The sequence below is a fragment of the Sparus aurata genome, chromosome 12 (genome assembly GCF_900880675.1).
Source record: "Sparus aurata chromosome 12, fSpaAur1.1, whole genome shotgun sequence".
NCBI lineage: Eukaryota > Metazoa > Chordata > Actinopteri > Spariformes > Sparidae > Sparus > Sparus aurata.
Window position 1 is genome coordinate 21,536,418 of NC_044198.1, and position 26,500 is coordinate 21,562,917.

Genomic DNA, 26,500 nt, shown 5'->3' on the forward strand with positions numbered 1-26,500 from the left:
GTTTGTGTTGAATTTCCTCATTTTGATTAATAGTGCATTGTTATCTCTGTCAAATCAAGTTGCGTGTTTTCACACGTGGGATATTTCGGTGCACATTGTTGTGAGTGATGGACTCCTCCACATTCTTTCCGTGTTCATACAGGAGCGAGCGTTTGGCGAACTGGAGAAAAACAGTGACAAACAGCTGTCAAGTGATAGTCAGGGACAGACTGATCCTCCCTCTCACTTCCACCAGCTGCTGTCCGGACTTCACAAACACCTGCTTGCCCATTGCTACATCCATTCCGGCCCTGAGGTACATTGCTCAATCAGCTACACGTGATTTTACCCAGAGCTCTGTGGTAGGGTTGCAACAGTTTTGAGATTATGAGGGTATGGTAACCATCTCAAAATATCATGGTATACAGTATCACACAGCTATTATTATTATTTGATATATTATTTGACACAGACAAAAACACATGTTACAAAATATGATGTCCTGACAGACGGAAATGAAATGTTCACAGTGATTCCTCTGGTCTTTAGGATGACAGCAGTGTAACGCTGCTTCGAGAGCATCTTTACCTGCTGCTCCCCTGTGCAGCTGAGACACTCAGAAGATCCACCAAACTGTTGAAGGAGAGTTCCCTGGATAAACAAATAATAAAGAAACTGCACAGTAAGAATAATGGCTGTTAAAAAGTGTGTGTCGTCGCAACCAAGATACCCAACTGTCCCACTTTATTCTTTGTTATGCAAGTGTTTGCACAGATCTCAGATGACTCTTTTAGACACAAAATAAAGTAAAAGTAAGTAGAAGTAAAATCTCTTCCCTGGAAATGATTCATTTCCCTTTTTTTATGTTTTAATGACAAGTAGACAGTGTCAAACATTTATACACATATATGTTGAGCATTTGGGTAAGCAGTTGTCAGTGTCAGTTGGTTTGATGACAAGCACTTATAATAAGATCTATGATTTAATCCTCTGCTTTGCTTTTTATATGTGTTGCCTATCTGTATTCCTCAGTTATTTTTATCAGTCATTCTATTCCCCCTCTCTCATCTCAACCCCTGTCCCAGTGGTGTTGTACAACTCAGTGGCTGGCAGCCTGCTGTGCCAGGTAATGTACTCCTTGCTCCTGCTGCCCCTGGCCATAGTTCAACCCCTCCTCAGCCATTTATTGGGCTTGTTGGAGCACCTCAATGATTTCAACAGGTTGCTCCCAGAGACAGGCCTCCTGGAGGAACAGGAACTAGGGATTGAGGCTCAGAGAGGTCAGTGGAATTTTGATCTACCAGCTTGACCCAAAGATTTTTCCCTCCATTATTTTTCTTATCAGTGGTTAAAACAGTGTTACACTTTCAGTCATAGCATGGCATATTATTCACATAAAACAACAGACTGGTTTCACAATGCCAAGGGATCTCCCTTACAGATAAATGTGAAGAAAGCACATGCCTTGGACAGGAGCAGCAGGAGGAGGAGTGCAAGTGGGTTTGGCTGCTAGATCTGGAACGCTCTGTAGCGTTGGCAGTCGGCCGTTGCCTCGGTGGTATGCTGCAGGGCCCGCCACCCTCACTTCAGGAGAAGACATCAGAGTTCTGGCTATCAAATGTCCTCCTCAGGAACGGCCTTGAGATGGACTTTGAACAGCTTGGTAGGAAAACATACTGCACGTTCTTATCTGTCATGTGTGCTAATGTTTTGGAGAAATAATAACAACTGAATATGATGTTCATTCCAAGAATAAAGTCACACCAATTCTTTCATATTCTGTTTTGAACCACTAATAATAAGATCATATTGTTCGCTACATCACTATACATGATAGTACAACAAATATTTTTAAAGTCAATAGGTAAAAAGGATTTTACATAAGATACTGTTCAAATATGTAAAAGAGGATATAAACTGTAATTTTTCTAAATGTATTATCCATGTTTTAATTTCTTCACCTGGCCTATGTCCAATGTGACGCTTTGTCCTGTAGACTCTAGCATGGTGTGGCTGACTGAGGTGGTACTGCTGGGCAGTAGTGACGCCAGGCTGGCAGAACTCAGTGTGAATGAGGAAACCAGGACTTTACTGGAACTGGCACTGGGATCCTCCAGAGGAACAGCAGGTGGATTGTGGCGGAAGATGGAGGAGTATGCTCGCAGCAAAGGTGCTTTTACCTTCGATTATCATGCAGCTGTACACATTTGAAGAATTCTCATCTTTTGGTTGTGTATTTTTCTTTTTTGTGACTTTGATGTTATTGTGTTGTTTTGCCACGGGAGTAGAATGGGAGAGTGGAGGCTCTTCAGGCGACTGTTTGCTTCAGACTGTCTGTCGCTGCAGCCTGGCTGCCCTTCTGAAACACACTGGGCTGCAGAATGAAGCCTGTTGGCAGGACAGGTCAGTAACAGAGATGTTATATTTACTGAAATACATTTTATCTTGAAATCTTTAATGGCTACTTCTAGGTTTATGTCTATAAACTGCCATTTTTAAAGGATGGTTTTAGATAATTGTTGTTGTGTAAGTGCACTGCTAATCATCCACTCTGCTTTGAGACAGATATGAGCCCTGTGAGATGCTACTAGACGTCTACGAGACAGTTTATAAAATCAGAAGCACTCTGTTGGCACATAAAAACTCCCCAAGGACGTCACAGGTGCAGAATGCTGCCAAACAGGTACCATTACTGAAATGACTCCACTAAATGTTTTAATCAAATATATATGCAATGCAGCAGTGTATTTTTGACTAAGTTTAACACTTCATGTGACACAACAGAGTTATTTAAAAGAGCACAAAGTTTAATATTTGCAGTGTAAAACAACAACATTACAGCAAAAATATGCCAATTATTGCACCCTTACTTTTATACCTCCTGTTCAAGTGTTTTTTTTTTGTTGTATCATTGTCACCACTATATTAAAAAGGACATGCTTTGAACATTAAGTTTTTTCAGTTGCAGACAAATCAATCTCCCCAGAGTCCTGATGCAGACAGGCCAGAACCAAGCACCTCAACGGAGGTGGTGGAAAAAAGTCATGAGCAGCAGCCAAGAGGTCAATGTAGCCGGGAGGTGCAGGTGCCCCCAACCCCCACAGCAAACCACAACCAAGAAGAGGTTACAGAGGAGGACACGTTTGGCAATAGTCGTATGTACCTGTCAGGTTAGAAATGTGTATCTCACTTTTTACCCTTTCAAAAACAGTTTTAAAAAATTTTTTTTTTATTGTTTGTTTGTTTGTTTTTTAACCCTTGTTGGCAAACAGACCCAGACAACAAACACACAAGTCGTCCCCATAATACATCTGATCCTCAGATGTCTGTCCTGTCTCTCGCAGAAGTCCTTGAATCCTTCATGGCCACCCGGGAGGCCATGCAAGTGCAGCAGAACGTGACGGTCTACGAGTCCTTCGGCACCTCCACCCTCCCCAGCAGCATGGAGAGCCCGGTCAGCCCAGATAGGGAGCTGGATCCCAAGCAGCAGTGGGACAAGCAGAGGGAATCCGAGGAAAGCTTGTCTTTCCCTGTTGTCTGCCATCTGGTGGTGTCCCGCTGTCTCTTCCTCCTTCTGGGGATCAGACCGGCTTGGGTGGACCCAAGTGAAAGGGAGGAAACTCAGGCTGTGAACAACGGAGCAAGGTAGAGTTTATGTCAGACAGAATTAGTTTTTAAAGTGTAGTTGTGTTTTCTAAACTGTCTGCATCATATTACTTACAGGAAAGCAACAGCAGAATTCTTTACGATGTCTGTAGACGGACGAAAACAAGTAAGTCTTCTACTATAACAAAATGTGACCCCACACCTCCTTATTATTGCTAATGTACTGTCTTTGTCTTACTTAGTCTGACCAATCCAAAAACTCCCTGGGACAGTCCAAGAATAAAATAGGTAGGTGGAATATGTTTACTGCTGAATATTTGTGCAATATTTTTTTTAAGACAAGTTATACCCTATATTCCTTTATTCAACATATAGTTTGCTTTTCTGCAGAGTTTGATGAGAAGATAAATATCACTTGCATATGTGTCCAGCAGCCTTGTTCGCTTTGCTGGAAACTAATTAAACATATAATCATTTATCCCAAAATCTGCAAGCATTTGTGACATCCAAATTTTTTAAATATTTTTATTGTGTAATGATATCAAGTTGTTTGTTTGGTGCAGCAGAGATTATTGTGCTTCAAGTCTACATTATAAGAAAGAATTCAGCTAAACATTTCAAAGTGAGTCACTTGTTGGATTATTCCTAGTTGACTTTGCTTTTGTTAGCAAGAAAAAATCACACCAACTATTTTCTCATACATAGATTCACACTGAATAATTAACACTGTAAGAGGTGTTAATCATCATCAAAATTAATATCAGAAAATACAGAGAGAATACAGGCCCTAATTCTTCTGGTCTGTCTGTTCCAGGTTTACCTCTGTGTTCTCTGGGCATTATGAAGGACGCTTGGGATCGCCTGCGACAGTGTATCAGCCCGTCCACCTCTATGACCCACTGTGGCAACAGCACTTTGCCTATTCTCAACCAGGTGTTCCACTTTGTCTGTGGGAGCCTGATCCACTTGTCACCCTCGTCACCGACGCTGCCGGGCGGACAGAGTTGTAGTCAGGCAGATCCGAAGGCCATCGCTTTTGCTATATTGCAGCAGCAACAGAGAGCGGAGGTAATACAATTTTCCTCTTTTTAAACAGCCTTACAGGCAAACATTTAATTATTACTGCTGAGGAATAAGAGCTGTAGCTATTTATTATAGCAATGTGTTGGTTTCATCATATTTGTGGTGTTTATGTCTCATTTATGTAATGGCAGAAAATAATCAGCCACATGGACCCAAGTATAAGCAGCGCAGGGTTAAAAAAGCAACTTTACAATTTAAACCAATTTAAATAATCTGAAATAAAGTCACAAAATCCTGAAATTGATCCGTCAAGAGAGGACTTTTCCTGTGGATTTCATGTCAAGGTCCGAAACAAGTGCCAAATGCAGGTGGCTTTACCATTTGGTGAGGTCTCTCCACCACGCTGACAGTTAAATGTTTGTACCAAAGCGTGTTTTAAAAGCTACGCTGAGAGTCTCTAATGCGTTTTAGTGTAATTTACAAGCAAGCTACTTCTGTCAATGCTTTTTGTTCTGTCACTGGAGCACTTTTATTAATTAGATGCTAAAATCATAACAATATCCTGTTAATTTCTCCACATGCAGGGTTTGACAACAAATATCGCACCAGGTCAGAGGATTCCTTGACAGCATAAGTTCTCTCAGAATTCATATCCAAGCAAAATTTGCAATTGTAACTAAAACATCCTTATCTGAATCGACACGAATCAAATCAAATTCAATCAAATTTGAAATTGAATTGAATCTGAACCTTGTGAATCTTTGGTTAAAGGTGGAAATAATTGAAAACCTGCAACAAAAACTGCAAATTGCAGTGCTGAAAATTATTTGAACTATCTACTCACACTACACTACTAACTACTCCCTTTGTTGTCATCAGTTGCGTCTGGAGGCCTTGTGTCAGATGTCATCCTTCCTGTCGAAGATGGAGGAAAAGAGCAGCGGGTTCACCGTCTCCCCTCAGTTTCCCGCCTTGTTGCAGTCCGTGCAGCTTCAGTTCCTCTCTGGATGCTTCGCTCTGGGGACGCAAATCATCGGCTCTCACTCTGGAAATAATTACGAGATGCAGCATTACATGGTACAGATAATGATCACGCTGTCATAATGTTGTGCAGATGTTTATGATCATTGAAGATGGAAAGATCTAATGAATTGTGGTTTAATTGTATCCCGATGGAAAGAGGAGAAGTGCTGCATATTGTGTTAACTGGCTGTGTTAATTACTCTTCTATCCATCTTACCTCAATCCAGTCTGGTACACATTCAGCTTCTATGGATACGCAAAGAGAGCTACAATCTGCAGCCCACACCTTCTACCAGCAGGTGGTGCGTGTCCTTAAACAGAGGGCTGCGATGGAAAGAGAACATCCAGGTTTGCTGATTTTTGTTCCACATTTCACATGAGGTACCTCTTGCTACTCCCTGTTGGTTATTTCACACAAATGTGGTTATTTCCCACAAATGTGGATCTTATTTAGAATGTTGTTGAGATTTTGTCTTTATTACACCCAGGTTCCTGCCAACACCTCCTCCTAGCCACGATGTTTGCACTGAATTTCTGCTACCAGCCAATTGATCTGGTGCTGGTCATCAAATGTGGTATCCTGGAAATTCTCTCCATGCTGACCAGCAACAGCTGTGCACTGATGAACCAGGGCTGGTTTGCAGCCTCTACATCTGGATCCATGCTACTAAGTGGGGCTGTAAAACTTGCTTGTACTCGTCTGCTTCAGATTCTGACTGTGGCTTCAAGGTGAGGATGAAGAGATTGTAAATATGATTGAAAATACACTTTAGTGTTTGCATTTCTGTAATAAATGATCCTGTGCTCTCAGCTCTTGTGAGGACGTGCTGCCTTTGGAAGTATCCCATGCTCTAATGGAAGTGATGTGTGAGCAGCTCCAAAATATCCTGCATACCTTCCACCAGCAGCAGACAGCAGAGAGAGGAACAACTGAGAAAACAGATCCAGACACCAGCAACAAGAGTGCAAATCTAATTGGTATTGCAAATTTAACTACCTTAAACTTTACTGAAATACGTTTTTACAATGTCCTGTAATTCAATTTGATCAAATATATTATTCTTAAGAGCAGGTGTGGTGTTTTAAAAGCCTCTCTTTTACAGTCCTTCCCTTTTTAAAAACAGCTCTGTTTTTGTTGTTTTAGGAGTCGAAAACAGCAAAGTGGTTGAATCTCAGCTTGCAGACTTCTTGGTGTTTCTGAGGCGTGTGCTGTCATTAAGAGTGATGAAAAGACTTTCTACTTTTGTCAAATGGATTGATCCACTAATGGCCATTATTTCACACAAGTGCTCTTTTGGTGAGACAGTTCAAAACCATAAAATGGCATTAATATTGTTCACAGTGAACAGCAGTTCCATTTTCATTCCCTGCTCACCTCCACTGTCCCCTCTCTTTTCAGGATCTCCCTGCTTCCAGAACCTTCGCACTAAGCTTTTGGCCTTCCATGTTTTAGAAAGACTGTTACCTGCTTGTTCTGAGCCTGTTCAAATTCAACAGGTACAATAAAAGAAGAAATTAATGCATTGAACATGAAAAGGAACTCTGGCCAAGGTGTTTGTTCAAAGTTTTTTGATAATGAAGGAGTTTCCTTTTCTCTGTTTTTCAGATTGTAAAACAGCTTTTTCAGCTTTTGTCTTTTTATATGTGGAAAGAACCGCTAGCTGAAAAGAGCCACGAGGAGACGCCTGACAAACTCAAGGGGGTAATACAGCAGTATTACATTAACAACACTATGTACTTCTCAGTGTGCTTTACCCTTTATTTTAAACTTGCCACAAAAGAAATGTAACAAAGATGAAAGTATTACAAGTGTGTGATAACCACATTTAAGCGATCACTGCAATAAAATTGGGTATATCGGCTGAAATATCGATTTAATTCGAGGAAACAACGGTTCCACACTGCAGGTTTAAGTTATTTGTTTATTTACCTATTGTGATGGCTTGATTTGCCAATTTTTGCAAGTCATCACCACAAACACCCTATTTAAAAAGTAAAAAATTACAAAAGGTGTTGAGGTTTCTTAAAAACTGACAACAGTGAGTGAATCCAGTGATCCGAGTCTGCGTTTTAGGAAAAAGTGAAACTCCTCATGGCAGTGATGAGACTGAAAACAGCAGGGCTACTTGATAGAACAGATGGGCCCGTTCTATGTGGTGGAGGGGGGGTGAGAGGATAGAAAAATAACAACAAATTTAATTAGTGTCAAATTACAAGGAGCTGGTAATTTATTTACAGTAGAACTCTGTCAGCCAGTTAGTCATAATTGTTCATTGTTTTCATACATGTCACGTGTAACTCTCTGATTTAACAATTTTAGAATATAGTGGCATTTGTAATTTTAGTAAATTATCTGTCTGATTGTGTTGAATAAGCACACATATATTTACATGTATCTTTTTTTTTTGCAGAATCCTGGCAGCTATGATGAATGTATTCCCATTGGAGATTTTTCCTTCGACCCACACAAGATAATGTGCTGTTCTTTGGAGAGTGGGAATATCCTCTCCCATGGCTCAGGAGGGAAAGGTTACGGCCTGGCAACCACTGGCATCACATCTGGATGTTTCATATGGAAGGTAAGGACTGGTTTAGACAATGAATCTTTACCACTGAATTGTGCTGCCAGAACATGTTTAATAACTTGAAATATACTTCACCTCTCCTCAGTTCTACATCACCAAAGAGAACAGAGGCAATGAGGGTACATGTGTCGGTGTTTCCCGCTGGCCAGTGAGAGATCACAACCACCATACGACCACTGACATGTGGCTGTATCGTGCCTACAGTGGCAACCTGTACCATGGAGGAGAGCTGGTCCGCACGCTTCCGTCCTTCACCCAGGGTGACACCATCACCTGCATCCTGGACATGGAGGCTCACACCATATCATTTGCTAAGAATGACAAGGTCTGACCTGATATTCACTGTCAACATTTAAGGGTTTCGATCTTTAATGCCTGATGTGTTTTTCAGCATTCTTTTGCTCATTTGTGTTTTTCTCCTAGGAGCCAAAGTTGGCATTTGAAGGAGTGGTGGCCTCTGAACTGTACCCCTGTGTGCTGTTCTACAGCAGTAATCCTGGCGAGAAGGTACTAGATATTTTGGACACGCTACAGACTTTTACTGCATAGGGCATCCTGTACTCTCGTCACCAAACATTTTAGTTTACTTAATATAATATTGCTTAGACCCAGGAACTGCTCACACCGATCTTATGTTACAGTCAAATGACTGCAAGGGGAACGTGAGGAAATATATAAAACAAGGTGCACATTTTGCAGAGTTCTGTGTAAAAGTTATGTCTAACAACATTGGGTCTCTGTATTTCTTTCAGGTGGCTCTGCGTGACCTCCAGATGCGAGGCATGCCCAGTAATCTACTCCCTGGGGAGCCTCTCTGCAGCCCTCGGACCACAGTGCTGCTGGAGTCAACAGTGCAGCTTCTCCGCAGGCTCCATCAGTGCGACCAGTGGGCCTCGCACATCAACCAGTACATCCACACTCACCTGGAGCTTATTGGTCCACTGCTGAGAGAGGATGACTTGGGAAGCTTCGGTCCAGGTCAGCTTGACAGCAGTCGCTACAGACAACTTTGTTTGTACATAAACATAAGGAAACTTTAGAGAGCAGATACCTAACTTGCTAATTATTCTACATGTGTACTTTGAGACTGCTTAAACTAAGTTGTGTCTTGCGGGCAGTTTGCACCTCGATGCTTTGGCAAACTCAGTTGTGCTGCCATTCTAGTGGTTTACCTAAAACTCTGATACTTTTTATGCAGGCTTGCAGTATAAACCCATCAAACTAAAATCAATAAATGTATCAATACAAACACACAGATTCCGAGTAAATTCCCAAATCCTCAAAACAACTTCATCGACTTGATTCTTGTGATTCTACCCATCATTTTACCAACCTTCCCATCTTAAGAGATACGATACCCTCCCTGAGGCACACAGTTTAATTTTCTCTTTGGCTAAATCAGGTTTCATATTATCTTTCAATTATGTGGAACTGAAATTAAGTTACGGATGGAGTCTTTTAGCAATTCCCTGTAAACCACAACTACAATCCAGCTGTTGTGAAGAACAAGGGGGTGAAAACCACCTGAAAACTGATTTAGTACATCTGAGGCTTGAATGTTGCAATGTGACTGTTATAGAGTATGCAGTATATTTGAAAATCAACATTGAAGGCAATAGATGAAGTTTATGAGGTCTAGTATCCTTATAAAGCATATTGTCTTTGTTTGCTTCATTTTCCTACAGGTCTCACTTCCGCTCATTTTGAGAAGGATGAGAATGCACGAGACAGAGATGTCGTCGGTGACGAATCAGGGGAATTGTTGACACATCGCCGATCTCTGTCAGATGCCAAACTGGCTGCTCTTTGCACTGAAGTGTGGCCGGTACTGGCCCTGATCGGAGGAGTCGACAATGGTCTCCGAGCCGGAGGTCTGTGCCTGCACAGGCCCAGTGGGCGCAGGGCAATTCTGCTGGGAGTCCTGAAAGAAGGAAGCTCCCTGGCCAAGCTTCAGTGGGAGGAGGCTGATCTCTCTGTCAGGTATTACAAATACATATTCAAAAGCTCATTTATTTATGATATAATGTCTTTGTATGTTGCTTAAATGATGATTCTCATTAACTCCCATTAAACAATTCTTATATTTTTCTTGTCTTGGTCCTTTCAGCATGTTAATAACTCCGTACAATTCTTTTCTGTTAGTGTTTCTTTTTCCTTCTCTGTAATTTGTCTAACATTTTATTTTACTTTCATCATTTACCCCCCTGATCTTTCTTTCTTCTTGCTTCTTCCTCTTCATTCTTGCATCCATTAATCCCTGTTGAATCCGTCCTGGTGTCACTCCATGCTGTATCTGTGGGTTCTTCCCATCCTTCCCAATAACTAAGCTCCATGAATTCTTGGTCACCCAGCGACACCCCGATCATCTCGTTGGAGCCCTGCGACATATCCTGCTGCAGTGTCACCCCTCTTGGAGGCCTCAAACCAACAGTGTTGTTAGATCTGATCTATTTGATGGGGCTGCTGGAGGAGCAGGGATGGATTGGGGCTCATCCCGCCCCCAAAAGGAAACAATCAGAGGAGAACATGAAAGAGAGTGAGATGCAGGATGAAGACATGTCTGCTGATGTCAGGTGGCTGACAGAAGACGAGAGGAAGAAGTTAAAGGAGCAAAAGGTTGAGACGGACCCCTTCCCTTCACCCTCTGCAACCAAAGATTCCACAAAGATCATGGACAATCAGGAGTTGCCCTGTCCAGCCCAAACATCCCAAACTTCCAAAGTGGATGCCTTTGCCCTTGAACTGAGAGCAGTTAGAGTCTCATACCTCCTCATTGGAGCTTTGAAATCCCTAACGGTCGTTTTTAGTTGTGAGAAGCTGTCAGATTTGCTCCTAGTGCCTAAACACGACCCTTCCAACTCCTCGATGACTCCCCTGTCCAGCCCAAACCCTGACCAGGCCAAGACCAGCAGCAAACAGTGGGATGAGAGTGCTGAGCTGAGATCAGTGCTGCAGTATGTGGTGCAGAGCATGGTGAAGTGGGCAGTCAGGCCCTGTCCCATCAAACAGAGCGTGTCTCTCGCTGACCTGGAGAGGGCTCAGGTCATGATCTACAAAGGAGCCATCAACAGACTACAGGAGGACAAAGAACACAAAGGTATCAAGATTTATTGATTAGACTGAAGACACTTTGATATTTTAGTTTAGAGCTGCAGGCTTGAAACTCTGTCTTTTTACTTGATTTAGACTTGTTAATTCTCAAGTTTAGACCATGTAAAGTCTGGAAAACAAGGAATAAATAAATTAAATAGTGACATAAAGGCATTGCTTAGTCACACTCCATTAATATTTCATTATCAGGCATTTGCATTTGAATTACTTGCTTTGTATTGGGGCTGCTACTGTTGATTGATTTCTTCATTAATTTTAAAATGATGAAAAATCCCTTTCACAGTGTCCCAGAGGATAAGTAGATGACTTCAGCTGTCTTATTTTGTCTGAACAACAGTAGAAAATAGGAATGTGGACAATTAACCCTTGCTAGTTGGCACCAGAAATACTAGTTGGTTAAATGTATTATATTTTTTTAATTAATCCTTGTTCTTAGAGTGATGTGTTCTGCGCATTATTCATTTGTTAATCTCTGAAATAGCGACTCTATCAAGTGAATACTACCAATGCTATTATTATTGCTTAGCCCATTTAGCTTATACTTGATATTACTAAGTATTATTATAAATATCACCCGTATTTTTTGCACCAGTAACCCCTTAAGTGACCTCCCAAGGAACCTGGAAACTAGCATCCATCACGACAGCAGTTAACCGTTATGTCTCAGATGTTACGCAATTTAGTTTTTTAACCTTGTATTTGCATACTTGCAGACTACACGACGACTCTAAGTCTAAAATTCTACTTTTGTTAGGAGCATACCTAGTAGAAGATCCAAAGATATTCACTTTACTGTAATTTTCAGACAAGCAAATGTACCAAATTCTTTACATTGCAGAAACTGGAACAATTGAGTTTATTTTCTGTTGATCAACATACGGTATAAACTTATCCTTAAGGACTTGACATGTGAACTGAAAGACTTAAAATCAGCCTTGTTTTGTTGTCTTCAGTGTAAAAATAGAGCATAATGATAGATATGTGGTTGGCTCTAACTTTCCTCTCCACTTTGTCCTTGCAGAATCTGGCCACCACTCGTCTCAGCCCATTTCCAAGTCCTCCAGCTCTGTCTCCTTGTACAGCGCGGGTTCAGAGGGCACTGCTATCTTTGGCCAATCAAACATAGCCTCCGCCTCTTCCTCTAACACTGACTTGGCTTCTTCTCTGCCCACAAACCTGCAGACAGATGGCCTCGATCATTTCAACCCTTTCTTTCCCATCAGCCTCCTGCAGTAAGTATAGAAAGGTTTGGTTGAACTGTTAACGATGTTAGCTAGACACAAACATAATAACCAAAGTTATCATCACCTCTCATGTTGTTACTGATTACTACAGACTTGTATCTTTTGGCAGCAACAGCAGCTTTTCTGAACTCCAGGGAATGGGTGAGTTAGGATGTATAAGAAAGAAGAGAGTGAGGATTCTGCCTGCACCGTCTTTAACCTACGCTGCAGCTCTGCCTGCTTGTTCTTCTCCTAACCCAGCAGCCAGCTGATAGCGTTAGTGTTATTCCTGCTTTTAAGAGACAAACAAACAAACGGCTTCAGTGCAGAAAAAAAAATCCCTTCAGGGAGGAGAGTTTTGATAAGAATAGCACTGAGCTATTTGCCAGAGACTCTCTTGCAGCACATGGCACGTATTGTACTATCGTCTCTGGATGTGAGTTGATAACGCAACAACAATCACCAGGCTTGACGTTTAGGTTGAAATAACTGACTTCAAAGAATACATGCTTGGTTTAAAGTGATTTTAGTGTAACGTCAGGTTCAACACAGCTCACCTTCTGCTTTAAAATGCTTTATATTTCAAATGTTTGTTTGGTCGAGACAGAAAACTGGCCGTGTAGCACTGCTTGCACTGTGTTATTACTGTACATACTGTATCTTCACTCCCTCTAGGCACATGGTCTTAACTCGGTTCCCTACTCTTACCGGCCTGGTTAGCACTCCCCCCGTGCTGCACCCTTGCTTCAGCCTGGCCAGCTCTGCTTCTTGTGATGCCTTCACAGAGCAGCAGACTAGCTTCATGGAACCAGGTCCCTGCAGCACGCAGGCCAGAAGCAGCCTGGGTAAGAAAAAGCGCAGAGACGTTAATAGGGGAAAAGCTGTCAGATGTCAGTTCACAGAAAAGACAAAAAAAATAATTTAATTCAAATGTCTCTCCTTAAAGAGAATAGATTTGCTAATCTTTGCTCTCCTGCAGGTCAGTTCAGTTTTTAACTAACTCTTTCCCCATGCTGCCTTCATACTCAAACATGCTACTAATGACATTTAAAACTCAAGATGTATCACAAAGAGTGAAGTGATTTCTCAGTGGGAAGTGTCTGTCTCTTGCATGGTCTTTTATGTTCAGCTATCTGTCACAACTGATCCGCTGCTCAAAACAGCATGTGTTTTGCTCTGCTGTGGGACAGACACAACATGTAAACTGTTAAATGCATGCTTGACATAGTTTGTGCACTCACATGCTTGAATGGCACCATTTGTTTCATCAGTAGTTATGTTTTTTGAACAGTTCCAGGGAAAACGCATTAAAACTCAAGGTCATTTCTCTGACTTTCATTAGAACTAACAAGGTACTGATAGTTTGAATCATTCGTTGGAAATATAAAAGCTAAATTTAATAGGTTTACTTGACATGGAGTTGTTTTTTTATACTAAACTAATAGGGCAGGGCATACATGGATAAAAACAAATCAAGAAAATGTGAAAATAATTGATTTGAAAAATTTCACTACACATATGACAATTTCACAATGGAGCTGTGGGTTTGTTTTTGTTTTCTGTTTTTTGTGTACTTTTCCTTTTCTCCTCAACCACCAGAGCGGACACAAATGTTTGTCACCAGTCGGTTGCTAGAAATGGGATTCTCTATGAGACATATCTACTGGGCCATGGAGGCAGCAGGTACTGCTTTGTGGAGTGTCTGATATCGTTAAATCTGTTGCTTCATGTGCTTTTATATTTTAAACATCTGTCCTTCACCGTGTGCTGCAGCCTTTTGTAGTATTTGGAATACAGAAAAGTCTAAATGCATTATATTTAGTATGAGATCGAAGACTCTTTAATTATTTTAAGGATGAGCATGATGCTGTTGGCGACGTGATGGTGGAAATCAAATGAGGCCTGTCGGTTGTATAACACTCTACATGTTGTTCAAAGAGCTCAGAAGCCTCAAAACAATCTGTACCTCAGAGACTCCCTTCTGAAGTACTCTTTGTACTCTTTACTCATGAAGGACACTTTTCTAGTTGGCTCGTTGGCTCAGGTTTAGTGCTGATATGAGTCATGATTTTATGGAGCGTTTTAAAATTTCATTTTCAGTGAATAAAATATAAAAATGATGTGATTATTTTTTGCTGGGATTTGTACCAAACAAGCATTATCCCTTACCTCTGGAGAAATTATTCGTAGGCCGGGGGTCTCTGTCGCATAATGCTTCACTTACAATGGTATGTTCTGACTGCTTTTATCAAATAATTGCAGCACCTGTAATTTCGCCACATTGCGATTTTAATAATATTTCAACCAATTGTTCAGCTCTACTAAAATTCCTACAGCGGCTCATTTGAATTCCATGCAATATAATTTGTAATGCAATGGCTTCTCAGACTAGGTTTTCTACTGTGGTTAAAGTGCAGAAGTTCTGATTCTTTCCTCACACAGGGCACATATTGCATATTCATTATTGACAAGTAAACAATACAAAGTGTGTGAATTCAAATGCACACATTTTATTGTAATGTTTTTAGCATGACCTCTTTTGATCACATAAACACCGCACATTTTTTGAAATGTAGTCCTTCCCTCACTTACGGTTTCACACAGTTCCCACATTCACCCTCCTCACACACTCCCACATGTGCCAGCCTGACCTCAGGCAGTGCACAGAGGCATGATCATCTGGTGCTGGTGTCCGACATGACTTAGCGATGCAGCACTCCATGATCCGTCTTTTCTTTTTGAACTCTGACAGTTCAACTTCCCTGTGGTCCCTCCCAGATGTAGCAGGTGACCTGGACTCTCAAACCATCGAGGTGTTGGCCAGCTGGATGCTCGAGCACCCCCTGACTGAGGAGCAGCAAGTGGCTGAGTCATCAAGACCTGAGGGTGCTCCTGACACCCCGTCACCAGATGGGCCTGAGACCGTACAATGTCCTGAGCGCTCCATCAGCCAGCCCACTGAAAGGTCAGGGAATCGAGGAAGATACCGACATTTGTACTGCACTGGCATACAGACAGTAGAATAATGGACTGTGTTATTTTGTTTATAGTCTATTGCCAGGGCTCGACTGGATAGAGAGGGAAAATTTCTTGGACGTCCACCTCACAAGGAACAGACCTCCTCCAGCAAGAAGGCGGCGCTCAGGCCCGACTCAGAGGACTTCCTTCCGAAGGGCAGGTCAGAATCACAGCACTGAACAAGGAATAAAATGAGATGTTTTAGATCAGACATTGTATAAACACTAGAGTCTACAGGCTGGTTTCAGGTTTCCATTATCTGAATAAATCAAACTATGCTGCAACTCATGATAAAATCTTTGTGATATTTAATATATGTATATAAAAAAAAAAAAATCACATCTAGTCTATACAGAATCCCTGAGAAGCAAGGGAGAGATTTTATTTTTGGTGATCCTTCTTTCATCAAAAATGTTTGCCAGGATCATTATCAGAAGTTATTTTTCACAATAAATGTGCCTTGTGTTTAGAGAGAGTGCATGGAGAAATAAAACTTCACCTGGGGGTAAAAATGAATGCTTTAAGTCCTGTTAAAACATGGGTTAGTGGTTCACTTCAGCCTCTTGTGGTCAAAATGAGTACTACAAAAACAAATGATACCTCTATCTTTAAACCACAGAGAAATAATAATAATAATATCATAATAATAACTTTATTTGTATAGCACTTTTAAAAACAGGGTTTACAAAGTGCTTTGACAGAACAAAGCAAGAATACAATTTACAATTTACAAAGGACGATAAAATAGATTGCATGAAATAGTTGAAATGACAGAGGTAATGATACAAGATTGGTAAAGTAGGCGAAGTAAAAGAACTGAAATAAATAAAATAAGTAGAACAGAACTCAAGACAGAGTAAAAATAAACATAAAAGGACCACATCACATGAAGGCAAGTCTATAAAAATGGGTTTTAAGAAGTGATTTAAAAGAAATGATCTAGGCAAAAACATTTTTTGACCTGTTTTCCTGGATGGAAATAGATTGTCTTACTTGCCTCTTTGGGCTTCAGTAACTAAAACATTTTATAGTGCATTTTTCAATTTGAAGCAAACTTCATCTTTTACAGACTTGCCATCACCCAACCCCCTCCCGCAGCTGTACCAGCCGCACACATCAGTCAGCGATTGGCCAGAGCAGGTGGAGTTTCATCCCTACTCTGCAGAGGAAGAGTCGGAGCTGGGCTACATGGATGATCCCTACCACGAAGAAACTTATGAGGACCTGCTCACCCCTTCGTTCTTCAGCTTGGAGAGAGATACACTACAGATAGTGGAGGTGACACAGGAACTGAAATACAATTACCTTTATGTTTAATATACAGGTCATGATTTGATCATGGTTTGTTAGAAGCACACATGTCCTTGCCTCTAGAAATATCATGATCCATCTTATTACCCCTCTTTTAGGCCGGAGAGGAGCACAGTCAGATGGTGAAGTGTGAGCTATGCAACACCCTTACCCTGCAGTTTAACAATCACATAAAGAAGCGTCACCCGGGTTGCGGTCAGAGTGCTGCGCGGAAGGGTTATGACAGCACTGGGGCGTACGTGGACGTCTGGTTCAAAGGGGAGTGTGGCTCCAACTTCCCCTTCTACCTCCTCTGCACTTCCTGCAGGGAAAAGTATTTGGCTGCAAATCTGAATGACCCAAGCTCCAAATATGAGAGGTATAGAAAACATGGGAAGCAATAGATGCATGCACACTACACATGACAACCAATAGGGCCTCAAGTGTCTTGGTATTTATCATTCTTGTCTGCCTTTCGTTGCAGGGGTAAAGGTCTGACATCAGATTTGATTGGGCAGTTGGACAGCACTTCTGATGGTAGGGAACGTAATGTCATGTCAGAATTAAATCCTTAAAATGATTTGACAAAAAATTTCATGATATGAATGGTGCTTCTGTTTTCTCAGACGATTGGGAAATGAGCCACCAAGACGAGTGCGATACAGACAAGCTGACAGGACTGGAGGACTTTGGGCTTTTGCTAAGACCGCTGGGGCTGACTGAGAAGAAGCTGGTGCCAGACCCCATTGCCTTCATGGAGACAGATCCCCTCGGATCCCTGGTTTACAGCTCAGCTGACCCTACGAAAACAGTAGCTCCTAAAGGTATTATTATGTTGCCTTTTTTTTTAAGCTAGTTTTAATATAGAAAGATCAGAGTCCTTACATTTGCCGAATGCATTCTTTGAGTATAAAAGTGTCTCATTATATGTTATTAAGAACAAAAACATTTTAGTTTAAATAGAATTCTAGAAGATGACACAAATACAAATGATGACCTTTGACATTCATGTATATGATGCATGATATGTACAGGTGCAGAACTGAAAAAAAAGACATCCTGCTTAAAGTGCAGTGGCAATGTTACATTGATATTGACAAAGAGCAATGTAACGAGCTGGAGATTAGAATGAGTCATGTGGAAAAGAAAGTTCCTAATGTGAACAAAATGCACACGTTTGCACCAGTAAACATTATCCCAGCATGCTGCTCTTTTAGACAAATCTTTCAACACATTTTCAAGATTTTAAGACACTTCAAAACTGGTTATTAAGACAGTGTGACACCAAATCCACTACCCACAACAATAATTAAAATTCTCTTGTCCAGAAAAGTCTAAATATTAACTTGATGGCCATGTACAGAGCATTAGGTTGCATTTACTCAATAGCTTACTGTCCTATCGTTCATGTTGCAATGGATGTTTCTGTAACTTGATCTCTGCTGAAAGATTTAGCCTACTTGTTGTAACACACACCCACGTTCCCTCTGTGCTTGTTGGCAGCTGGAGAATCCAACCACGGCCAAGCACAGTGACTCACCACTCATCTATCATAGCTTGGCATCTGAAGCACACATACAAAGTACTCCCAGTTGTCCCATTGGATCCAGTGTTTTGACTTCTTTGCATGCCCACACCAGATGGATAAATGTGACCTGCTCTAAAACTGTGAGTTTTGTGAGTATGTAATAGAATATGTAAAAGAACAATAGATGACTCTCGATATGTGTCCTTCCTCACTAGGGAACGCCCTCGTTGAGCAGAAGAGCTCTCTGAGCCTCGGACAGCAGGCGATGTCACTGAGGGACTCTCATGACAGACTAAAAGCTTTAAGAAGAGTCACCTCCACAGCCCAGATCCTGCTAGCTTACAGCATGGTGATGAGAGCACTGTCTCAGACTGCCTCCAGGTATGAATGTTTAGAATAAAGTCTTATTGATATATCCTTTTTCAACAGTTCATTCGGGTTTCACAAGCCTCCTTTTTTCTTCCTCTTCAGCGCATCAGTGTGCAGCCAGTCTAACGGACTAGAGTCTTTGGGTCTGGCAGATATCCGCATCCTGGTTCGTTTAATGACTCTAGCAGCAGGGGGCAGGGCCCACACATGTGTGGAGAGACAGCCAGGTGTGAAGGGGATGGCGGCAGAGCGCAGCAACTCCACCTGTCTCAGCTTCCTCTCCTCAGCCATCGGCAGTGTGGTGTCCCACAGCCCTGCTGCTTACAGACAGCTCGTGGAGATATGCACTCAGGTCAGCTTTCTTTGGTCGATCTAGTAATTGTAAATGCATTACAATAACTAGAATTACCATAGTTCCTGAAAAAGAGACCATGGCATTTATATACCTCAACTGCAGAGTTTAGTATGAAGCTAAATCTTGTCCTTTTTTCCCTGTTGAAGTTTATTGCTAATACTACCAAATATAATTTGGCCTGGATGTTAACACAAATACAACCGCAGCAACTGAAATGCAACAACAAAGTGTTGAAAAGAGCATGTTTAAATTGTTGAATTTATTACGTGAAAGTGATGGAATTGTACATTATATTTACATAGTACGCACACTACACAGGCACCAGGAGTTTATCAACCCTTGTTTTTTTTTTCAACTCCTGGCCTTTATTTGTTCATCTGACCACACACACTCTCAGGCAATTGTTAGAGACTCAGCTTTTGTTTGAGGAAATATGATATATCACTTTTAAATCACATAATATCACATTTGTTTTTGATAACAATTAATTTTAGATGTTTTTCATGTACAACACAAAATTACACTTATTTCTTTGTATTGGCATATTTTGATATATATATGTCTGAAGTGACTACAGTGTTACTGAATAAACATTGTGGACTGTAACATGTTAAAATCCTGGTTTTAAAGAAATATTGAACTGTGAACAACTGTTAACCATCCAATATTACTTCTTTTAGGACTTGATGGCAGCAGCTACAGGAGTAAACATCGGGGCAATCAGTGACCCTCAGCAGAGAGGATATCTAAACTCCAATCTAACAGCCCAGGCAGCCCAACAACAGAAGGACTACATTGATCAGACGCCCCCCACATTCCTGGTCACACAGAGTCTGGTGTCCCTGCTCACTGAGAAGGGCCTCCACTGGTACAGCTCAGACAGAGCTGAACACGAGGCTAATGGTAAGGGAAAGTTGATGTGAAGTAGTTGTGTCATTAGGTGTAATGATTAATTAGTGTTTGATGTCCCCGGTTTTTGTTGTTCACAGTTGCTTTCCTCTGCATATTTTTCTGCTCGACCTAGATTCAGGAAACAAAGGGGTGTCCTCTTCATCCTTGCCTCCTTCCCCTTTACCCCACCTGAGTTCCAGAGTGGGTCCCCTGGAGCTGGCTAATGCGTTGGCAGCATGTGTCCTGTCTGCCAGGCTGACCAGTAAACACCGCCAGTGGGCAGCACAGCAGCTGGTGCAGGCCCTGGCTGCCACAGGAAGGGACAGTCCCAATCGGCCCCAGACCTACAGCGACCTGGCGGGAGATTTGCGCAAATGTCCTCTCAAAAGGCTGGAGGGACATTACAACAAGGTGAGGGACTCATCAGTTGTGTAATCTGCAGTGGTTTGTTTCTTTTATCCTTTTTGCTGTAACCTCATTGACCAAACAATGTGTCCTTTGTTCTAACAGATTGAGATTGTTTTTTCTTACAAAAAATTTGAAAAAGTTGAAACTCAAATATCTTAAAACCAGGGCCATACATCCATGTAAACATATTTAAAGTTTATTTTGACAATACAACGATTTTTAATCACAGCTCTAACCATAACTGTGTGTAGCAGTAAGTAGTGGAAAAAGAAGTGAAAATAATGCCTCTAAAACATCCAGCTAAACTGGATGAAGTCTGGTGTTTCACACCCCATCATGAGAGGTGAAGTTAAAAGAAGCTTTCCATTATTTCTGTTGTGTTCAGGTGACCAGCTGTTCCTGGAACAGTGATCAAAATCTGCTGGCTACGTGCTCTCAGGACAAGGTGGTGCAACTATGGAGCATCAGCCAGAACAATGTGGAGTTACAGACCACCTTCTCCTGTATTACCAGGTCTGCCGCTTGTGTGTGTTGTGTTTTGTTCAGTAAGGCTTTTACTATTCATTTATGTTGATCGTTTGCCCATCATGCCTGCTGAGCCTAAGTTCATGATAACAGTTTTAAAGTTGATGTGACCCTATGGCATAAGGCAAGGTTAGTGACTCACCGCCAAAATGTTTATTTATCCAAAGAACGTTTCTGGGTTTTTGGAGATGAAGCAACAGACCTAGATATTTCTGAAGATAATTATATCCACAGTCTTAAAGAACTGCTATTTATTGTGTTTTAACTTCTCCTTTCTCTGACTCTCTCCTTCTTCAGTAAGACGGATAGATCAAGCAGTGAGAGGGCTGGTAGATGTCATCTCATGTCTCCTGTGTACTGGAGCACAGGGGGCAACTTTCTGGCTGCTCCAGAGAACAAACACATAAACATCATGAACATCAGAGGTAAAAACACACAGGATTTGATCAGAATGGGACTGAAAAGAGTTGTAAGGTGCTTAATAATTCAGATTAGTTTCAACAATTTTAAAATGTTTGTGACTTAACAGGATCTCACTGTCATGTGGAGGCTCAGCTGTCTCGAGTCACAGCCCTCTGCTGGGCACAGGCCTTCAGCTTGTGGGTTCTCGACCAGTCGGTGCCCTGTAAGAACAGACCTGCTGAGAGCCTGTTGGTGGGACGCCTGGATGGCTCCCTCTGCTGGCTGCAGGTCACAATGCAGGAAATCGACCTGCATGTTAAGAGCACTGAACTCGCCCACTGCCACAGGAGTGAGGGTGAGGAGATTAAATATTTCTCATAAAACGTACCACCAGATATTCTCACTTGCAAGTCAGATTTATTATAGGCTCTTAGTGTGAATGAATAGGATCGTATTCAAATGATTTGCCTCGTTATATTTAATGTTGCCGCTATTCTTTCTGAACCAATTGTCGTGACTTCTTAAGCTTTTTAGTCTTTCTCTGTTCAGTATGGTAAGCTGACTGCCCGCTTGCAGTAGCGTCATATTTTTTAGCGTTCAGATGTGAGAGTCGTGTTGATCTTTTCATTTGCTTTCTTGCTGAGAGTCAGATGAGGTGTATCTTTCAGAGTATCGAACCATCTGTTTATGAAACTGTTCCCCTCTGATCTCTCCTAGCTCCCCAGTGTGTCGCCTGGCACAGTGAGGACAAGCCTTTTGCAGCGGGCTACCCTGATGGAAAGATCCTCTTGGCCTCAACTGAGACATATGAGAATGAGCAGCCTGTAGTGCTGTGTGTCTTCCAGGTTTGTTTTCAAAATGCATTAGGCACTTATTTTAATAGCAATATGCTGCAGAACAAACACAATCTTAAGCACGTCATACCCTTGTCAGTCTACATATGGGACTTCTCTTATCGACTACTCCACTCTTACTGCCAGGACGCTGTGAGCTCTCTAAAATGGGAACCGACAGGTCACTTGCTGCTCTGCTTGGGGAGGTCAGAGGTGGTGAAGATACTGGGACGCTCTTCGGGCATCTGGGTGACACTCCACACCCTCATTCACAACAGCACTGTTAACGTCGCCGAATGGTGCCCACTCGCTGGCAGAGCACCTGATCCCAGACTCATGTTGGCAGCGTGAGTTTACATAACCTAATCTCCTACTTGACGTCAAACACTTTAATAACTCTACAGTACAAAGAGGAAGATGATTGATTTTTTCTGATACACTAATTTGAAGATCCTTTATTTATATGTTTTTTTCCAAGTGACTCATAAATTCTCTCCATGTTTCTTTAGAGGTTGTCAGAATGGCTCTGTTCATGTCTGGACGCTGCCACAGGGGGGCACTGTTGTATCTCTGCCCAACATTTTGAACAGCCCCCTGAGCCAGGATAAAAGCTCTGATGTCAAGGTCAGTTTGGGTCTGCAGCCCTGGTTCTACTAACATCTCGAAACTTTGTCATACCAAAATCTGTTCATCTGTTCCTTTCATTTGGATTTGGCAAGATGTGCCTCTGGTCTCAGCTCATGTATATCAACTAGTTTTGTTTCTTTCTACAGCAGGAGAGTGCAAAGTGTGTGTTTGTACTTCACGGCCACATCACAGCAGTGAAGTCCCTCTCATTTTGCTCCAGTGGACTTGCTCTGGTCTCTGGAGGGATTGGGGGATTGCTCAACATCTGGTCCTTACAGGTCAGCACACATCATTCACTGTTGCTTCCACTTCCCAGCCAACAGTACCAGTCAATTAAACTATTCTTGTGTGTTACTTAAATATAAATCTGTCTCATTTAATTTTCATCCCGCAGGATGGTTCAGTCGCACAGACTGTTACAGGTTTAGGTTCAGTCGTCAATACTACCTGGATACCAAACTTGGGTGTGGCTGCCTGCTTTGGAAGGTCGAAGGTAATTTGGATCACATTAAGCTTGAACTTTATCAAACATTAGTGGAATAGATTGGCATTTTGGGAAATACTTCTCTTTTTTTGTCAGATTTGAAGATCCATACAATTCTCAGATCTGTGCTTTCGATGATCCACAGCCACGAGACGGTCATCTTAGCTTAGCACAAATATTAGAAGTGGGGGGATACCGCCACAACTACACAAATCAGTTCTTACTATATATGGATATTGTGCTAATTATTCAGTTTAAGGTGCTTAAAGATTTTATTTTAGCTTTGATCAGAACCAAACTAGGTTGTTTTTTTGTTTTTTTTTCATGTGTCCATTTTTTTTTCCAAACTAAGCTTCCATTTGATCTGTTAAATAAAGAACCCACATTTTCTCTTGTGTCACTTGACAGTTGTGTTCTCCCATTGTTTCTTTCCCAGGATGTTTTGTTGATCTGCTGCACCCCAGACTGGATCAGTCAGAATCACGTGCTGGCTTCCTGCCGTATGGTCCTCAGAAGCCAGAACATCCTGGGTCTAAATCGGGCACCTTGTTTGGCCGTCTTCCTGGAGAGGCTGCCCTTGCTGTTGCAGGACCAGTACAACTATGAGCGGGTCAGTACTGAAACTAAATATTAAAGTTGTTTTGTGTGCTGTCTGTCTGCCTCTCCTGAGACTTTGATCTTTTAAAATCTTTAATGCAGAGCCACGTCGCGGCCGGTGACCAGCTCGTTCACAGTGCCTTCCTGCAGAGTCTGTCCTCCCTGTCTGTCGGTCTGTCCTTAGAGAAGCATCTGTGCCGTTTCCCACGCCCTCCACACCACGTCTGTCCTGATGCCCACTCCTGCCCGTCAGAGTGGAGCTGGCTGGCCACTTACGCCACTACTGTCCGTAGTGCTGAGGCTATCGCCAGTGGTACTGTCTTCCCAGAATCCTTCATTATTTCAGACTTTCAGGAGGTGGATGAAACTGAAATCACCAAGGCGCTGGTAAGTGATGACAATCCATCTTTGAGCTTCTGTCTGTTAAGGATATGTATACGTCTTTAATTAAGGCATCTATTGAGACTCTTCTCTGTGTTTTAGGATAACAGTAAGTGGAGCTTCAAGATGGATGAACAACTGATGGCATGGGCCACCTCCAGACCAGAGGTAATAGCTCAGCCTTCTAACAGTACACCCTTTTTACAAACCTCAAAATCAGGAAACAAAAAACATCAAATTTAGGAAATGTCAGTACATCACATTTTATTGAAAAATTCTACTTCCAAGGTCATGAATACCAAAAGGGGAAGGCTTTCATATAGACCCCATTTGAAGACAGCATCATTCTCTTTAATTCACACAAGAAATTGTATGTTATTCTAACAGATTGTTACTCGTGTTTCTTAGGACTGGCAACAAGGTGGGAAGAGTGAGGTTTACGTGTGGGGGAACGGACGGTACGGACAGTTGGCGGGAATGGGAACCAACCTCATGATTCCCACTCTCGCACCCTCTCTGTTACAAACGCAACAGGTAGTGGCTCTACTCATTCAGGAGGGACGCAGCCTTTACCCTTGGGTGCTACTTTTTTCTAATTTTTTCTTTGCCTTTGTGGGTGTTTTCATTGTCATTCAGGTTGTTTGTGGGCAGAACTGTTCCTTCCTGGTCCAGTCCAATGGGACTGTACTGGCTGTAGGAGAAGGACAATATGGCAGACTGGGCCAAGGGAATTCAGATGATCTCTATGTCCCCACTATTATCTCTGCTTTTCAAGGTACAACATTCATCCAGAGCCGAAGAAAAAACATGTCTGAGCTGTTATGATTTTTTTATGCTGTGACAAATCTTCATCCTTTATTCTTCATCCTTTCTTCAAATAATTTATTTATCCGCAACAGAAAGGGAAAAAATAATTATTTTCGGTTGTTTGTGAAGTTAAGCTTCACTGCCTCTTTCATCTGTCGGCAGGATACGTGGTGACTCACCTGGTGACGTCCTGCGGATCCGACGGACACTCCATGGCTCTGACTGAGACTGGGGAGGTGTTCAGTTGGGGAGACGGAGATTTTGGGAAACTGGGTCACGGCAACAGTGAAAGGCAGAGGAGACCCAAACAGATAGAGGCCTTACAAGGAGAAGATGTTGTTCAGGTAGAGATAAACCTGCCTTGAGGTCCAGGGATTAGTTTTTTTTACTTTATTCTGAGTTGTTGGAAGCATTAACAAAGTTGTTATTGTTATTTAACTGGCAGGATGAACCAGCTGCTATTGATCCTTCAGTCCATTTCGAAAGGAAGGCTGCTTGCAACTTAAACAAGTGGCTTCTATATGAGCTGTTTTCAGTATCTCACATTACAAACACATAATCTAAAATCAGCAAGCAACATGCCAAAAAGACCAAAAAACAGTATTAGGCACCAACAAATCAGTGTAACTCTGTAGCTTCATATGACTCGTGTTTGTTTTCCCAGCTTGCTTGTGGTTTCCGGCACTCAGCTGTAGTAACAGCAGATGGGAAGCTGTTCACCTTTGGCAGCGGTGAGTCTGGTCGTCTGGGTCAAAGGTCAACGTCCAACAAGATGCTGCCTGAGAGGGTGGCCGCCCTTGAGGGATATCATGTGGGCCAGGTGAGAAATGTTTCTTTTTCACTCGTAAACTCAGAACGTGATAGAGTCTCCACAGTGAGGTGAGACTAATTATTTAAAGCTAACTAAACAAAGATAACTTTTTTACCTTTTTTAGGTGTCATGTGGTCTCAACCACACACTGGTGCTCTCCCTTGATGGGATGATTGTTTGGGCATTTGGAGATGGGGATTATGGCAAATTGGGAACTGGTTCCTCTACAGCGAAATACTATCCTCAGGTGAGTTAACGGTGACAAAGAATCAGAATTAGGAATCCTTTAAAAGACCAAAAAAGAGGTAATTATATTGTTTACCTGGTTGGCTCGATAGAAAATGGAATGAGGAAATAACAAAGTCATGATTTTCATTTCCTCAATCATTGAAGTATTTTTTTTATTTTGAACAAGTGCTTTTATAAATGTATTATTGATGACATTTTTATTTGTGGCTGATCCTATTTTCAGAAAGTGGAGCAGCTTTGCAACAAGGGAATAAAGAAGGTCTGTTGCGGGACACAGTTCTCGGTGGCGTTGGCTTGTGACGGACATGTTTACACATTTGGACAAGGTACAGTTTACTGTGAAAGTGGATCATGAGAATCTCTGCATTATTCATT

At 41.9% G+C, this 26,500-nt stretch overlaps 1 protein-coding gene across 13 annotated transcripts in view; it reads left to right on the forward strand.

The window, feature by feature from the left end:
* Window positions 1-26,500, forward strand: part of LOC115592441 (probable E3 ubiquitin-protein ligase HERC1) — a 41,895-nt gene that overhangs the window by 10,234 nt on the left and 5,161 nt on the right. For 4 of the 13 annotated variants that reach the window (XM_030435150.1, XM_030435154.1, XM_030435151.1 and 1 more), the window contains exons 16-71: window positions 143-295; window positions 529-661; window positions 1,065-1,259; window positions 1,421-1,642; window positions 1,976-2,149; window positions 2,268-2,382; window positions 2,545-2,662; window positions 2,942-3,149; window positions 3,252-3,624; window positions 3,703-3,751; window positions 3,828-3,873; window positions 4,400-4,653; window positions 5,488-5,685; window positions 5,859-5,979; window positions 6,120-6,360; window positions 6,443-6,609; window positions 6,776-6,928; window positions 7,031-7,128; window positions 7,238-7,333; window positions 8,043-8,210; window positions 8,302-8,541; window positions 8,640-8,723; window positions 8,969-9,194; window positions 9,902-10,196; window positions 10,544-11,313; window positions 12,349-12,559; window positions 13,226-13,395; window positions 13,497-13,529; window positions 14,150-14,233; window positions 15,329-15,515; window positions 15,601-15,728; window positions 16,638-16,846; window positions 16,978-17,237; window positions 17,343-17,395; window positions 17,485-17,682; window positions 18,602-18,767; window positions 18,858-19,107; window positions 19,791-20,013; window positions 20,135-20,412; window positions 20,795-20,922; window positions 21,232-21,359; window positions 21,464-21,691; window positions 22,054-22,181; window positions 22,317-22,516; window positions 22,679-22,793; window positions 22,943-23,074; window positions 23,191-23,289; window positions 23,717-23,890; window positions 23,980-24,264; window positions 24,361-24,426; window positions 24,667-24,792; window positions 24,895-25,033; window positions 25,228-25,409; window positions 25,730-25,885; window positions 26,001-26,123; window positions 26,349-26,451. In XM_030435150.1, the coding sequence (XP_030291010.1) occupies window positions 143-295; window positions 529-661; window positions 1,065-1,259; window positions 1,421-1,642; window positions 1,976-2,149; window positions 2,268-2,382; window positions 2,545-2,662; window positions 2,942-3,149; window positions 3,252-3,624; window positions 3,703-3,751; window positions 3,828-3,873; window positions 4,400-4,653; window positions 5,488-5,685; window positions 5,859-5,979; window positions 6,120-6,360; window positions 6,443-6,609; window positions 6,776-6,928; window positions 7,031-7,128; window positions 7,238-7,333; window positions 8,043-8,210; window positions 8,302-8,541; window positions 8,640-8,723; window positions 8,969-9,194; window positions 9,902-10,196; window positions 10,544-11,313; window positions 12,349-12,559; window positions 13,226-13,395; window positions 13,497-13,529; window positions 14,150-14,233; window positions 15,329-15,515; window positions 15,601-15,728; window positions 16,638-16,846; window positions 16,978-17,237; window positions 17,343-17,395; window positions 17,485-17,682; window positions 18,602-18,767; window positions 18,858-19,107; window positions 19,791-20,013; window positions 20,135-20,412; window positions 20,795-20,922; window positions 21,232-21,359; window positions 21,464-21,691; window positions 22,054-22,181; window positions 22,317-22,516; window positions 22,679-22,793; window positions 22,943-23,074; window positions 23,191-23,289; window positions 23,717-23,890; window positions 23,980-24,264; window positions 24,361-24,426; window positions 24,667-24,792; window positions 24,895-25,033; window positions 25,228-25,409; window positions 25,730-25,885; window positions 26,001-26,123; window positions 26,349-26,451 (9,859 nt within the window). The remainder of the gene's footprint in view (window positions 1-142; window positions 296-528; window positions 662-1,064; window positions 1,260-1,420; window positions 1,643-1,975; window positions 2,150-2,267; window positions 2,383-2,544; window positions 2,663-2,941; window positions 3,150-3,251; window positions 3,625-3,702; window positions 3,752-3,827; window positions 3,874-4,399; window positions 4,654-5,487; window positions 5,686-5,858; window positions 5,980-6,119; window positions 6,361-6,442; window positions 6,610-6,775; window positions 6,929-7,030; window positions 7,129-7,237; window positions 7,334-8,042; window positions 8,211-8,301; window positions 8,542-8,639; window positions 8,724-8,968; window positions 9,195-9,901; window positions 10,197-10,543; window positions 11,314-12,348; window positions 12,560-13,225; window positions 13,396-13,496; window positions 13,530-14,149; window positions 14,234-15,328; window positions 15,516-15,600; window positions 15,729-16,637; window positions 16,847-16,977; window positions 17,238-17,342; window positions 17,396-17,484; window positions 17,683-18,601; window positions 18,768-18,857; window positions 19,108-19,790; window positions 20,014-20,134; window positions 20,413-20,794; window positions 20,923-21,231; window positions 21,360-21,463; window positions 21,692-22,053; window positions 22,182-22,316; window positions 22,517-22,678; window positions 22,794-22,942; window positions 23,075-23,190; window positions 23,290-23,716; window positions 23,891-23,979; window positions 24,265-24,360; window positions 24,427-24,666; window positions 24,793-24,894; window positions 25,034-25,227; window positions 25,410-25,729; window positions 25,886-26,000; window positions 26,124-26,348; window positions 26,452-26,500) is intronic. The other 9 variants (XM_030435156.1, XM_030435158.1, XM_030435161.1 and 6 more) reach the window with 7 other exon arrangements.